This window comes from Amblyraja radiata, chromosome 28 (genome assembly GCF_010909765.2).
Source record: "Amblyraja radiata isolate CabotCenter1 chromosome 28, sAmbRad1.1.pri, whole genome shotgun sequence".
NCBI classification, from domain to species: Eukaryota; Metazoa; Chordata; class Chondrichthyes; order Rajiformes; family Rajidae; genus Amblyraja; species Amblyraja radiata.
In genome coordinates this window covers 16,238,531-16,253,680 of record NC_045983.1, presented here as the reverse complement: position 1 = coordinate 16,253,680, position 15,150 = coordinate 16,238,531, and the positions used below count along the sequence as shown (strand labels likewise).

The 15,150-nt window shown below is 44.1% G+C and overlaps 1 protein-coding gene across 1 annotated transcript; it reads right to left on the bottom strand.

Moving 5' to 3' along the window:
* Positions 1–136: 136 nt before the first annotated feature.
* LOC116989161 (schlafen family member 13-like) lies at positions 137–14,471 on the bottom strand. The gene is made up of 4 exons (XM_033046386.1): positions 13,373–14,471; positions 13,121–13,249; positions 9,020–9,779; positions 137–2,966 (listed from the first exon to the last, which is right to left on the bottom strand). Exons 1-4 carry the CDS (start codon positions 14,409–14,411, stop codon positions 2,165–2,167), a joined length of 2,730 nt encoding a protein of 909 aa, XP_032902277.1. The 5' UTR covers positions 14,412–14,471; the 3' UTR covers positions 137–2,164.
* Positions 14,472–15,150: the final 679 nt, after the last annotated feature.

Here is a 15,150-nt window from a genome sequence, read left to right as displayed (position 1 = left end):
TATCATTCATTCACATCCCCATCTAATTCCCTTCGGAAAGACTCGATTAGCTCCGTTTTCACCAGCCGTACAGGCAGATCACACCTGCTCGCTGCATAAACATGATTGCTATATACAGATATATAAAAAGAATGGTTATGGCAGGAACTCCTGGGAACACCTATCATCCTCCAGTCTGATAAACAACCTCCTGCCTTCAGCTAATCTCCTGTGTTTGCAGTTACTGGTCTTTTAATTCCAAACCACAGTCTGGCCTTTGGATGTACTTTCTCGTTTCTCCTGAAAATCCATGTAAATGGCATCGGCTATTCTCCTTCATCAACTTTCCCTATTACCTACTGCCATTATTTTCCGCAAACATTGTTCATGAGCTCAACTGTTTTATGTTCCAAAGAAATGTAATCAGATTAGACAAGAAATATTTGCCTTTAACAATCAGTGATGTCTCTTCATTAACAAATTTGCTGGGTGTTTAATTTTAACTTTGACTAGTTTCTAAGAACTTTGTTGCCATCAGGATTAACCGAACGACCTGTAGTAACTGGGCATGTCCTTGCTCCCCCATTTTTATTTTGGTGTTACATGTTTGTCAAGATAGCTGCCTTCTGACCAGGTATCTGAAAGTTCTCTCCTACTTTGTCCTTTATTCTAAAAATAACTAACAGTAACGCAAAATCTAATTTGACTAACATTGGAGGTGGATTGTCTAAGGCTACAGCTTGATATTGATTAGCTGGGCGGAGTGTTGGAAATTTTAATTTAATTCCAATAAGTGCAAGGTTTTGCATTTGGGAAACTAAACAAGGTCAGGACTTATACAGTCAATGGTTGCACACTAAGAAATGTTGGTAAATAAACTTTGAGGTACATGTTCATAGCTCCCAAAAAGTGGCAACACAGATATTTAGGGTGGTGACTATGGTGTGGCCCTTGCCTTCATCAACCATGGCAGAAAATAAAAGAACATTGACATCATGTAACATCTTCATAAAGCATTGGTTAGACCACATCTGAAGTATTGAAATCAGTTCTGGTCAACACACTGTAGTTCAAATTGAGTGTGCTGGAGAAAGTGCGGAAGAGATTTACCTGGATTTTATCTGAATTACAGTTCAATTATAAAGGATAGGATGGGGTTGCTTCCCTGGACTGGGGAAGGTTAATGGGAATGATGTGACATAGATATACAAATTATGAGAGGGATAGATAGTAATAATCTATTTTACTGATGAAGGCCAATGTGCCAAAAGCCAACCGATCTACCTGCAATTCCACCTTCAGGGAGCTATGCACCTCCATTCCTAAATCCCTCTGCTCCACAACACTACCCAGAGCCCTACCATTCAGTGTGTCCTGTCACCAGGGAGGCATCCCGTCAAGCATGAAATACACAGATAGTTAGAGAAAACTGCTCTGAACCCCTGACGACGCTATCCTCCAGGGCCATTACATTTCTACCCTTCTCTGTATCTCTGCGGGAAGTCCTCTATCAACGGTTCTACTGAATGTTCCAGCCTACCTCTTTCAAGTAATCGTCATTCACCACTGGATTAATATAAATACACACCCTCAATATTCCCAAGTTTCCTGTCTTTCAAATGCAGAGGCTACGAGATAGCCAGTTACTGGAGTATACAACAGAGAAAACTCCCGGCATCCCTGACCCTGCAGCAACTTCAGCTATTTCTCAAGCTTCAGAATCCTAATGTCAAGTTCATGCAGCTGAAGGCACTTTATGCAGACATTGTCCCCAGGACTTGTGGTGTCCTGAATAACCACATGCTGCTGAAACTGTAGGTTTCAGCCATCCCCCACAACGTAAATAAATTGTCTATTAACACTCAGAAACATTTGCTTTCAGGTTTAAACTATAAATGTCAGAGTACAGCACTGCCTTCTCATTCAGGGACTTAGCACTGTCCTAATCTATATTCCGTACAAGTGCAGCCGTTTATTAATTTATTCCTGCCTTAATTAAAATACCAAAAACAGCGCTTATCTCTTAAAAAAGTCAAAACTTTTGCATTCTGTTAGAAACTACACTCTTTGAAGCAACACCCACCCTGTACTGCCACCCCCATGTTAAATGTTAAGAATTGTCTTGTTGTATCATCAATAATTATCCCACCCCTTTAAATGCACATAGTCTGAAGTAACTTCAGATTTAATTATTTTGCACAGTCAAAAAGGGAACTTCATAAAATATATGAAGTTTTGTCCTTGCTCGCGATGCCACACAGACCACAATGTTAGAAGTTAGTACGCTCTGTGCTGGATGAGGTACAGGGTTGATGGCAAATACAATTGTCCTCTCTAGGCCTGAAAATCGGCGCAAACTATCTAGGACAATAGCATTTTCCAGTATTTTGTCTGCTTTTAAAATTTGTGTTTTAAGCTTTGCCTCTAGTGAATCGTGGTACCATTCACATTCTTTGCTAGTCCTGCACAGGATGGCTATATCTTCACGTGCATAGCCTTCCTTAAAGTACGATTGTATTTGCTCTGCTATCTTGTTGACAATCTCCATTTGTGTCATTTCATTATTTATTTCAGCCTCCCCTGCAAATGAGTGATTGCATTTGGTACTTTGAGCTAGCTTTTCGAGAAATCTAGATCCTTCTATCCTAGATTTTAAACTCTTATTGATATGTTCAAGGACAACATTGTGTATTTTCTTTGCATTCCGAACCACTATAGTCAACTCCTCTTTCGGATCCTGGAAATCAATTCCTGGTAATCCAGTCTTAAAAACGTGGGAAGTTTGGAACTGATCCATGAAAATCCAGAAGACTCCTGGTCCATTAGGATGCGTTTCTTTGTTTGTTCTGAGAGCCTGAGCCTTATTATACCAGCCACCATCTTCATTGCGGAAGTTTTGCGCCTCATCAACGACGATATGTTTCACATTTGGAAACTCACCTTTCATAAACATTTTCCTTGTAACACACATAGATTTCAATCTTTGGCTAAAATCAAAATGCAATAAAATATTATTAAAAATTCAATAAAATATTATTTAAAAAACATGATCTGCGTCATAAATACAAATACAGAAGCAATAAATTATGACAGTCTTCATGCATCTGGACACATAGTTTAACACTTGTGCAGATGTTCTAGCAGGACTGCAATGGAAAGCTTGCCAGCTGTGGCTTTGTCTCATCTCAGTTTGTCGATTCAACTCCAGAAACTTGAACAATGTCTAGTGATACTCCAAAGCAGTTGCAACATCTTTTGGATGAGATGTGAAGCCAGGGCCCATGTGTCATGAGGCAAACTCAAAGGACAAGGGAGTTCTCTCTGGAGTCCTGGCCAACATTTGTCCGCCACAAATGGACTAACTGATAGTCATCGCATTACTGCTTCCTAATCCTTCTTCTGCCAATTGGTTGTACGGTTCTGTTGGGCTACATTTTATAGTTTATTTGGACACCCAGAAGTAAAGGATTAAAACAAAAATATTTCAGCCTACAAGGTTGATTATGAATTATTATCTAAATGGTGGCCGACTAGGAAAAGGGGAGATGCAGCGAGACCTGGGTGTCATGGTACACCCGTCATTGAAAGTAGGCATGCAGGTGCAGCAGGCAGTGAAGAAAGCGAATGGTATGTTAGCTTTCATAGCAAAAGGATTTGAGTATAGGAGCAGGGAGGTTCTACTACAGTTGTACAGGGTCTTGGTGAGACCACACCTGGAGTATTGCGTACAGTTTTGGTCTCCAAATCTGAGGAAGGACATTATTGCCATAGAGGGAGTGCAGAGAAGGTTCACCAGACTGATTCCTGGGATGTCAGGACTGTCTTATGAAGAAAGACTGGATAGACTTGGTTTATACTCTCTAGAATTTAGGAGATTGAGAGGGGATCTTACAGAAACTTACAAAATTCTTAAGGGGTTGGACAGGCTAGATGCAGGAAGATTGCTCCCAATGTTGGGGAAGTCCAGGACAAGGGGTCACAGCTTAAGGATAAGGGGGAAATCCTTTAAAACCGAGATGAGAATAACTTTTTTCACACAGAGAGTGGTGAATCTCTGGAACTCTCTGCCACAGAGGGTAGTCGAGGCCAGTTCATTGGCTATATTTAAGAGGGAGTTAGATGTGGCCCTTGTGGCTAAGGGGATCAGAGGGTATGGAGAGAAGGCAGGTACGGGATACTGAGTTGGATGATCAGCCATGATCATATTGAATGGCGGTGCAGGCTCGAAGGGCCGAATGGCCTACTCCTGCACCTAATTTCTATGTTTCTATGAACATAACAAGGTAGACGAGGCCAAGATAAAGACCAGACTGATAAGCATTATTAAATCTAAATTGATAGTTCCCATAGGGAACTCTCACCATAACTATTTTGGTAATGGCTAGAGATCTTATATTTTTGTTATTGTTGTTAGGTAAGTTACTAGTTCTAATGCAGAAAACACTGAGAAAATCAGTCAAGGACAGATCTATTCAGGAAGACCGAACTCTTGTAGATAAAGACACCCCATTTGATACACAATAACGCCCGTCCCACTTAGGAAACCTGAACGGAAACCTCTGGAGACTGCGCCCCACCCAAGATTTCCGTGTGGTTCCTGGAGGTTGGAGGTAGTGGAAGCAGGTAGGGAGACTGACAAAAATCTCCGGGAACCGCACGGAAACCTTGGGTGGGGCGCAAAGTCTCCAGAGGTTTCCGTTCAGGTTTCCTAAGTGGGACAGGGGCATTATGCAAAGAAACGTAAGTAATGAGACTGACACGAAAAAAGGTTTGAAATTCACAAGTTGGAATACTAGAGGAGTAAACAACCCAGTCAAAAGAGGCAAAGTACTGTTTAAGAAGGAACTGCAGATGCTGGAAAATCGAAGGTACACAAAATTGCTGGAGAAACTCAGCGGGTGCAGCAGCATCTATGGAGCGAAGGAAATAGGTAACATTACGGGCCGAAACCCTTCTTGAGACTGATGGGGGGTGGCGGGGAGAAAAAAGGAAAAAGGAGGAGGAAGAGCCCGAGGGCTGAGGCAAAGTACTGGCACGTTTGAAATCACTGAATTCAGATATAATGTTTTTGCAAGAAACACATCTAAAGAATGACACTCACAATACTCTGGGCAAAATGGATAAAATACATATATCATGCAACCTGGGAGTACATGGTTCCCTGAAAGTGGAGAATTAAATGGACAGGGTGGTGAAGAAAGCCTTTGGCATGCTTGCCTCCAATGGGAAGGTCATTGAGTACAAAAGTTGAAATAGCAGTACAAAATGATGTTGTGTACAAGTTATTGGTGAAGCTACACTTGGGTTGTGTGTAGATCCAGTCATCCAGCTATCGGAACTATGTCTTCAAGTTGGAAAAAGTACAGAAGAGATTCACCAAGATGTTACCTGGGCTTGAGTTACAGGAAAGGTTAGATAGGCTGAGACTTTCTCTTTGGAGCATAGGAGGCTGAGGAGCGAACATATTGAGGTGTACAATGTAATGAAGGGCATGGATAAAGGAAGCACTCACTCTTTTTCCCAGGGGATAGGATTCTAAAACTAGAGGAGAGGAGAAAGATTTAAGAGGAACCTTAGGGACAACCTTTTTTACTCAGAAATATCTGGAATGGGCTGCCAGAGGACTCTTTAGAAGCAGGTACACTTCCAACTTTTAAAAAACATTTTGACAGATACATGGGTAGGAATAGTTTAGACTAAGTGGGACCCGTTGGGTCCCAGCATCACACGGGAGGGCTGGTCACCAACGCAATATTCCACCTCTCCACCAATTCCAATATTGCTCGCCAGTGGGAGTGGGGGTGGGGGGGGGGGGGACTTTCTGTTGCGCTAGTGTGGGTGTTGCAGGCCGAAGGTACTGGTTTCCAGAGGGCTAGTATAGACATTGTGGGACGAATGGGTTCTTGGGCTGGTAGCCAACTATTGCAATGATTTTAAAAGCCAAGCCAAGGCAAACAATTGGGCAGCAGCCACCCAACAACCAAAATTCATTTTGTGAACACAAACTTTTTAAAAAGGCGAGGCAAACAATTGGGCAGTAGCCACTTTAGTCGCATCGAGGGACTCACTGTGGGGTAAACGTGCGTTCAGTGTTATTCGCAGCTCAGAGAGCCGTGACACTCTCGCTTCCTGGGTCTGGCAGAGAGTGAGGGGCTACACTTCTGGGTTTAATAGTCCCTCCCCCCTGCCGCCAGTGGAGGCAGCAGAGAGAATGGCGAATTTAAAAAAAACATTAATATCTCTCTGATTTTTCATCGATGGGAAAAATCCTCCGGTCACGGAAGGTTGAGGGGGGCTCTGAGCGAGGCGCCAAAAATGACGGCCATAGGTCGCGGCGTTCTCTCGGAAATCGCAGCATAGTGGGCCAAAAGCAGTCAAGATCAGACTTTTAGTAATATACTTGACCAAGTGCAGACCCGTTGGGTCTGTTTCCCCAACGTGCGGTTCTGGGGGGGGGGGGGGAGGCGGCATGTAGCGTCACACACACTAACTATCCCCCTCCCCCCCCCGCACTCACGCTAATTACCCCCCTTGATATTATATTAATATTATTAATTTGCTCCTTTTACCCCATAACCACCCTATCTACTGACGCATAGTCCCCAACTTGCAGTCACATCTAGAGAGGGGGGGGGGGGGCGGTGTTAGAGAGTGAGAGCAGAGAGAGAAGGGGCAGAGACAGAGAGAGAGAGACAGAGACACAGAGAGGGGCAAGAGGGATGGGGGGTGGAGAGGAGGAGAAGAGGGAGGGTGGGTGAGGGCGGAAAGGTGGGGGAGGAGAAAGAGAGGGTGAGAGTGAAGGGGAGAGAGAGAGGGGGTGCTGAGAGTGAGGGGGAGAGAGAGGGGGTGCTGAGAGGGGGGTGAGGGGGAGAGGGGGAGCAGGGAGGGGGGAGGGGGGAGGGTAGGGGGTGTGGAGGGGAGGGGGTTTAAGGGAGGGTGGGGAGGGGATGGAGGGGAGAGAGAGAGAGAGGGGGGGAGGGGGGAGCGACGGGGGGAGAGAGGGTGTGCTGAGAGGGGGGTGAGGTGAGGTGGGGAGCAGGGAGGGGGCTGGAGGGAAGGGGGTAGGGGTGTGTGGGGGGGAGGGGGGTTTAGGGGAGGGACGGTGGGGGAGGGGATGGAGGGGAGAGGGAGAAAAAGAGGGGAGAGAGAGGGGGGGGAGGGGGGGAGAGGAGAGGGGGGAGAGGAGAGGGGGAGAGAGGAGAGGAGGGGGAGAGGAGAGGGGAGGGGGGAGAGGAGGGGGAGGAGAGGAGAGGGGGGGGGAGAGGAGAGGGGAGGGGTAGGGGGAGAGGGGAGGGGGAGAGGAGAGAGGGGGGGAGAGGAGAGGGGGGAGAGGAGAGAGGAGGGAAGAGAGGCTGGGGGTGAGAGGAGAGGAGGGAGGAGAGGAGAGAGGAGGGGGGAGAGAGGAGGGGGGAGAGGAGAGGGGGGGGAGAGAGGAAGGGAAAGAGACGGGGGGGGAGAGAGATGAGGGGAGAGAGAGAGAGGGTGCCTTTTTACTTCAACCCAAACAACCATTTGCAGGCAATGCTTTTTTCCTCAAACTAACCATATTTTCATTTTCAAACCACATTATGGGTACTCACAGCTGTGGAGACATTTGTTCAGTGTTATTCAGAGCTCTGATTGAGGCACACCACTTGCAGAGACTGCTTGAGGCACACCACTTCCGGGTTTTATAGTCCCTCCCCCTCCCTCCAGCAGGGGCAGCAGAGAGAATGGGGAATTTTGTAAAAACATTAATATCTCTGTCATTTTTCATCTACAGGAAAAATCCTCAGCACACATGCGGTGGAGGGGGGCTCTGCGCGAGGTGGCCAAAAATGACGGCCGTAGGTGGCGGCGTTCTCTCGGAAATCGCAGCACAGAAGGCCAAAAGCGGTCAAGAACAGAGATTTAGTAATATAGATAGATGGGCCAAATGGGACCAGGCTGGAATGGTAACTTGGTCAACATGTACATGTACTGAAGGGCCTGTTCCAGTGCTGTACAGCTCCATGGCTATCAAAGACAATGGTCTATTTTATAGAGAACTCTGACAGAACAGTACAGCACATCAATAGGCCCTTCAGCCAGCAATACTTGTGCCAAACGTGATGCCAAGATCTCATCTGCCTACACATGATCCATATAAAGTGCTCTGTTCCCTGCACATCCATGTGCCTATCTAAAAAGATCTTAAACACCACCATTGTATGTGCCTCCACCACCACTCCTGGCAATGTGTTCAGTCCGTAATCATTCTCAATGTAAAAAATACTTGCCCCGCACATCTCCATTAATCTTTCACTTTATAGCTGCGCCCTGTAATGTTGGGCATTTCCACCTGGGGAAAAGGTGCCAATAGCTGAAACCCTCTAATCCGGGCAGCATTCTGGTAAACCTCCTCTGCACATAGAAACATAGAAAATAGCTGCAAGAGTAGGCCATTCAACCCTTCGAGCCTACAACGCCATTCAATATGATCATGGCTGATCATCCAACTCAGTATCCTGTACCTGCCTTCTCTCCATACCCCCTGATCCCATTATCCACAAGGTCAACATCTAACTCCCTCTTAAATATAGCCAATGAATTGGCCTCAACTACCTTCTGTGGCAGAGAATTCCACAGATTCACCACTCTCTGTGTAAAAAATGATTTTCTCATCTCGGTCCTAAACGACTTCCCCCTTATCCTTAAACTGTGACCCCGTTGTTCTGGACTTCCCCAACATCGGGAATAATCTTCCTGCATCCAGCCTGTCCAACCCCTTAAGAATTTTGTAAGTTTCTATAAGATCCCCCCTCAGTCTTCTAAATTCTAGCGAGTACAAGCCGAGTCTATCCAGTCTTTCTTCATATGAAAGTCCTGCCATCCCAGGAATCAGTCTGGTGAACCTTCTCTGTACTCTATGCCAAGAATGTCTTTCCTCAGATTGGATGTCTTTCCTCAGATTAGCACCCTCTCCAAGCCTCCACATATTTTCGTTAATGGGGCAACCAGAACTCCACTCTATACTCCAAATAAATAATAGAACTTGCAATGGTAGAAATGCAGATATTACCTCATAAATATCTGCAACGGCCTATTTTCACAAATGTAAAGAACTTCATCTCTTGTACAGTGGAAGGTGTTCATAATTCTTCTGACGAGATGTTCAGCCATGACTGTTTTGCCAGTTCCAGGAAGACCATGTATAAACAGTTTTTTACATTTCTCAATGTCGTGTTTTGAATGAAGGATCTGAAATTGCTGGAATGATAGTAGATTGAGAAATTCACTGCCAATCTTATCACTTAGGACAGACGTGAAATGTAGTAGGACAATGGTGACTGCTTTCAGCAATTTTGTGATGTCATCTTTTGTTAAGTCTTCATAACTTGGTGGGTACCGAAATTGTAACACATGTTCAGTCTGCTGCTGACTGCTTGCATTACCACGTTTAGCCATTTCAGGGTCTACATAGTGAAGGATTTTAGGAATGACACAGAGTTTTCCTGCATATCCACCCACATTCACCAGCTTTTGTTTGATGGACATGGCTGTGTTTCGTGAATGCTCAGTTATTGCATCATCTTCTTTTGTGACAACAGTATAGAGCAGTGGAGCTCCACCCGTGGCCAGGAGCAGGGCATCACATATTACATCATTGTGCTTTCGTAAGTTTATATCAACAGCCCAGCTTCTGGAGAATATCAGAATCCCCTTTCTTCCTCCAGGTTTCATTCCAGGGAGCAGGCTTTCCAAACCTGGATGACCACGAAATAGTTCCTTACAGACTGTTTCTGGAAATGTTTTGATTCCACAAAAGGATTTATAGTCATCTGAAAATTATAGAGTGAAAACTGCATTATTAAGCTGATGATGAAGATACTAAATAGCATTAGAACTTGCTCTAACTAAGTAACTTAAGCTTTGCAAATTGCCACATGTTTTGCTACATGGAAAAGACAGCTCACTGCCAACCTCCCAAAGTTTCATCACCATCCTGAACATTCACGAGTGCCCAGTAAATCTGCCCAAGAAAGCTATTTCATTGTATAAGTACCATTGTAATAACATATTTATTAATGACCAAAAATCTTAGACCCAAAAATGAGCAAATTCATGTGATATCATTCCTTCACACTAGTGAAATACAATTGATAAAAATGTCAAATATTAAATGTGTTTTCTTTCATGAAGTAACTCCATTTTTTCCTCTCTCTGTTTACCTTTCAGTATCCGTATGAACAGCAGTCTGAAGTAGGTTCTCAACCCGAAACATGACCCATTCCTTCTCTCCACAGATGTTGCCTGACGCAGCACTTTGTGTCTATCTTCTGTTTGGACATGTTCCTATTCAATTGAACTTCTCTTTCTTAGTCTCATTAAGTAACATCTCATTACTAAAGAGATATGCTGTCCCTTCACTCGCCTATTTAGTTGCATTATCAGTTGGAACTTACTGGGTTAAGGTAACACTGGGAGCATCCACTTACGATTAAGTCTTCATCTGCACAATGGCAAGCATGGAGTGAAATAGCGAGAGTTCAGGACCAATATGTACCTTCCTGGATAAAAGGCAAGGCTAACAGGTACAGGAAACCTTGGATGTCCAGGTGGATAAAGAGAAAAAAGGAAGCATATAGCAGATGTAGAGAAGTAAACACAGGGAAATGCATCAAAGATATAAAAAGTGTCGGGAGAAAATTAATAAGGAAATTAGGAAGGCATATTGGGGTCACGGAATGGCAGCGGCAGACATGGTTAAAGCAAATCTGAATCTAAATCTAGATTGCTGCCTTACAGTGCCAGAGACCCGGGTTCCATTCTGACAACGGATGCTGTCTGTATGATATTTGTACGTTCTCCTTGACCTGCGTGGATTTTCTCCGGGAGCTCCGGTTTCCTCCCACACTCCAAAGATGCACAGGTTTGTAGGTTAATTGGATTGGTAAAATTGTAAATTATCTCGAGTGTGTGTGGGAAAGTTTTAGTGTGCGGGGGCGGTGAGGACTCGGTGGGCCGAATGGCCTGTTTCCGCACTGTATCTCTGCATGTCTAAACTAAATTAAGAAAATTAGGGAGACAAACAATTTAACCAAATGGCAGCGGCAAAAAATAACCAGGAAAGAGTGGGATCCATTGGGAAGCCAGAACATCTAGGTGAGGATTAAAATGAATTATTTTTGTTGGTGTTCGCAGAGCAGACTTTGTAGTTCGATGGTACAGACACTGGGAAGGAGAAATTCTAGTGCAAGCCTCCACAAACAAAGAGGAGGTACTTGATGCCTAAGCAGGCTGAAATGACTAGATGAGCACCATCTCAAGCTGCAATGGGAAGCAAGCAAGAATTTGCTGGGACTCAGGTTGAGATTATTTAAATTGTCTTTGTGAGGTACGACATGACTGAAGGATGGCAAATGTGGTTCCTATTGTTTAGAAGCGCATCAGGGAAAAGCCTGTTAACTATAGAGACATGAGCCTAATATCAGGGGTGGGGAAGATGGAAAATCCTAAATGACAGGGTTATTGATCACCTGGATAGGCAGGGGCTGATCAGTGTTGCCAGCATGGCTTGTCAAGGACAGATCCTGTCTAACCAATCTGATTTAATTTTTGAGTTGCTAACATGTATTGATAAAGCAGAGTAGATGAGGTTTACATGGACTTCAGTAAGGAATTCCACAAAACCCTGCAAGGGTGACTGTTCCAAAGGATTAGTGCCCATTGGATCCAGGGCAAGTTGGTAAATTAGATCCCAAATGGTTTGGAATAGAAGACAGAGGGTGATGTATAGGGTTGTTTTTGTGATTGAATACCTGTGACTAGCAGTGATGTATGTAAATAATTTGGATGTGAATGTAGCGGCATGATCAATAAGTTTGCAAATGACACAAACATTTGTGAAGTTGTTGATAGTGTACAGGATAGTCTTGGGCCAGAAGAAGATATTGATGTCAGTGAATTGGGCTGAGAAATGGGCAGGGGGAGTTTGTTCCTAATTGTGAGGTGATGTATTTTTGGAATACAACTGAGGCTAGGACATACACCATGAGTGGTTGAGGTACAGGGAATATTGAGGGACAGAAGTTCCTTGATGAAAAAGTCCAATCATCCTTGTTGGCAACATTGCGGTAAATGACGTGCTTAAAAGGGCATACCTGTACTGGCCTTCATCAGTCATGGTACTGAATACAAGAGCAGCATGGTTATGGTCCAACTTCATAAAATGCTGTTCAGACATCAGCATAAAATACTGTGTGTGCAGTTATGTCATTACACTATAGGTAGGATGTGAGAGAGGATGCAGTGGAGTTTCACCAGGAAATTGCCTGGACTAGAGTATTTCAGTATGAGAAGAGACTGGAAAGGCGAGGTCTGTTTTCCCTGGAGTTTAAGAAGAATCAGAAGAGCGACACCAAAATTATGAGACGTAGAGGTAGGGAGAGACAGCAGGAAACGTTTTCAGAGGCAGATAAAACTCAGTGAAGTAGATTTCCAGTAAGGGGCAAGAGCTCAAGAGGGGATCTGAGAGGGGGGGCTTCCTTCATCAGAATGGCAAGTAAAAGATTCAGAAAGCAGTGGAAACTGGTCGCTGAGAACATTTAAGAACTGTCTAGACAAGCACTTGAATAGCCTTGGTATGCAGGCTAAGTACTGGAAGATGTGATTAATATGGAATGGTTCCCACTGGTCAGCGTGGACATGGTGGGATGAGTGGTCTGTTTCCATGTTGCACGACCCTATGGCATTTTCTAGGGCCCGGCAACATGCCTGGCTCGTCCGCCGCAGAACTGGGAACCCACAGAAAGACCCAACGGCCGCAGCCTGTAGCGGGGAAGCTGCTGAGTCTGGCCCTGCTCATCCTCCAGAGATTAGAGAACTGAAGAAGAGGGAGCCAGCGATGACGATCACGAGGAGCAAGGGCCAGTCGGAGAGGGACCGGGGACTTACCTTCCACGCTTTCAAAGTCGGCAGCAGGAGGTGGCCCCGGGTAGCAAAAGTGGCCAGCCTAGGTTAGAGACATCGGTTCGCTGAACAACCCAGACAGAGACCAAGCATGCGGACAAGACTTTGGAAATGGTGCTAACCTGGCGACTTGAAAATAATTTCACTGTGTTTTGCACGTGACAATAAAGCATAATTGAAATAATGAATGAAAGTCACTGTTGCTTCAAACCTTTGTAGAACCTTTGTACCATCTTGTCCAAAGAGTCATCCCCTCCAACTGAAAACACAGGCTTACACCTCGGTGGTGATGCAGCCACACTTAATTCATTCTCAAAATTCATACAGAGTTTTTCCATCTCTGCAGGAAAGATAAAATGTTCAAAATCATATCTCACCAGCAATCCAGAGAATTTAACATTACAGTAGAATATTTCCACTTTGTGGGATGAACTTCAAAAGATTTTAGACAACAGGCACTTACCAGGATCTTTAGCCAACAACATCTTAGCCCATTTAGTATATTCCATTCTCTTAACGTGGTCATCGTCCACGGTCCAGCTGTCAGGATTGTCAGCAAACACTACACAGCAGGACTGCTTCACATATAATATTATCAAAGAGCCAACCACTCCTGATCCCTTCATAACACTGGCAACATTAAGTCTGTAATCAATGTCCCTTGGAGAGGAACATTTATGCACAATCTTTAGTTTTCTTTTCATAATGTTAGAGATAAAACTATCAGGTTCTTCAAGACTACATCCAACAACTTCCCTCGAATCAGTGACACCTACAAATATAAACCAACCATTTGCATTTGCAAAGGAAGACATTAATGCCGGAATGGCTTCATTTATCCTCTCTGATGTATTTTTCCCTGAAAAAGCTTTAAATTCAACGTGTTCAGACTCACCAAAATTAATAACGTCACCATATTGAAATTCCTTTTGATTTAACATATCAGAATTCCCACATTTAGGGATTAAATAAGACTTTTTTGCTGCTAGACTATTACTAGAATCTGAATCTTCTTCATCACTACTTTGGGATCGAGTGAGTTTATCTCTGAATAAATCCTCCACTTCAAGGGGATTTAATTCAATGCGTTGAGTGCCTGTCCTACAGTAAACATTGCTTGCTATAGAACACAATCGTGGCAAATTCCATCCTTCATCAATGCTATTGGTCCAAGACTGCACAAAAATCCACATGGTGCTCCCTTGCTGCATGAATTCTAGGAATGACGGTTTTTTTACCAAATTGGAAATTCCTTGTTCAATATCTAATCCAATTGCATCAGTAATCTTGTTGTAACCCTTATTCCCCACTTTCACATGAATGATTCCACCACCCGAATTTAAAAGAGCACATGCTGCTATAACTATGTTTCTGCACTGCTGCTTTTTCAAAGAATGGTCTTTCATTTTTTTCCTGTGCGTTTCCCCAAAGTCTGCAGTGCCTGCATCCAGCACCAGGTCCGGATACGAGGTCTTCATCGGTCGACTGTTCTCAAGAGCCATCCTGGAATAAAACAATACATAGGAAATGTATCAGATGGAAATGCAACAGCAATATCCAACTTCCTATTGTGGTTAAAGGTCTCACTTCATATGGGTCCATGTCACACGATGTGTGTCAAAATAATGCATTGCAGTGGGAATCTCAGGACAAAGCATTTATTTAGCACTTGAATAATAATGAATACATTTATTGGCCAAGTATGTACACATACAAGGAATTTGCCTTGGTGCTCCGCTCGCAAGTAACATGACATACAGTAAACCATTAAGAATAAAACATAAAAACATTAATAATAAAACATTATAGCTTAAACATGTGAATTAAATAAACTACCAGAGCAAAAGGAGGCTACAGACTTTTGGTTATTGAGTAAAACTACTGCTCGTCTGGCTGTGGCTGTGGCGGCTTTGACGGTCCTGAGTCGCCTCCCAGAGGGAAGTGCTTTAAAGGGTTTGTTGTCAGGATGAGAGGGGTCAGGGACGATCTTATCCGTTCGCTTCCCGGCCGTTGCAGTGTACAGTTTGTCAATGGGGGTGGGGGGGGGGAAAGAAAGGTTGCAGCCAACAACCGTCTCAGCTGATCGAATGATTCGCTGCAGCCTCCGGATATCGTGCTTGGTGGCTGAGCCAAACCAGACCATGATGGAGAAGGTGAGGACAGACTCTATGATGGCAGTATAGAATTGGACCATCATCATAAAGGAATCATGGGATTTGGATTTTAAAAGCATTGGAATGG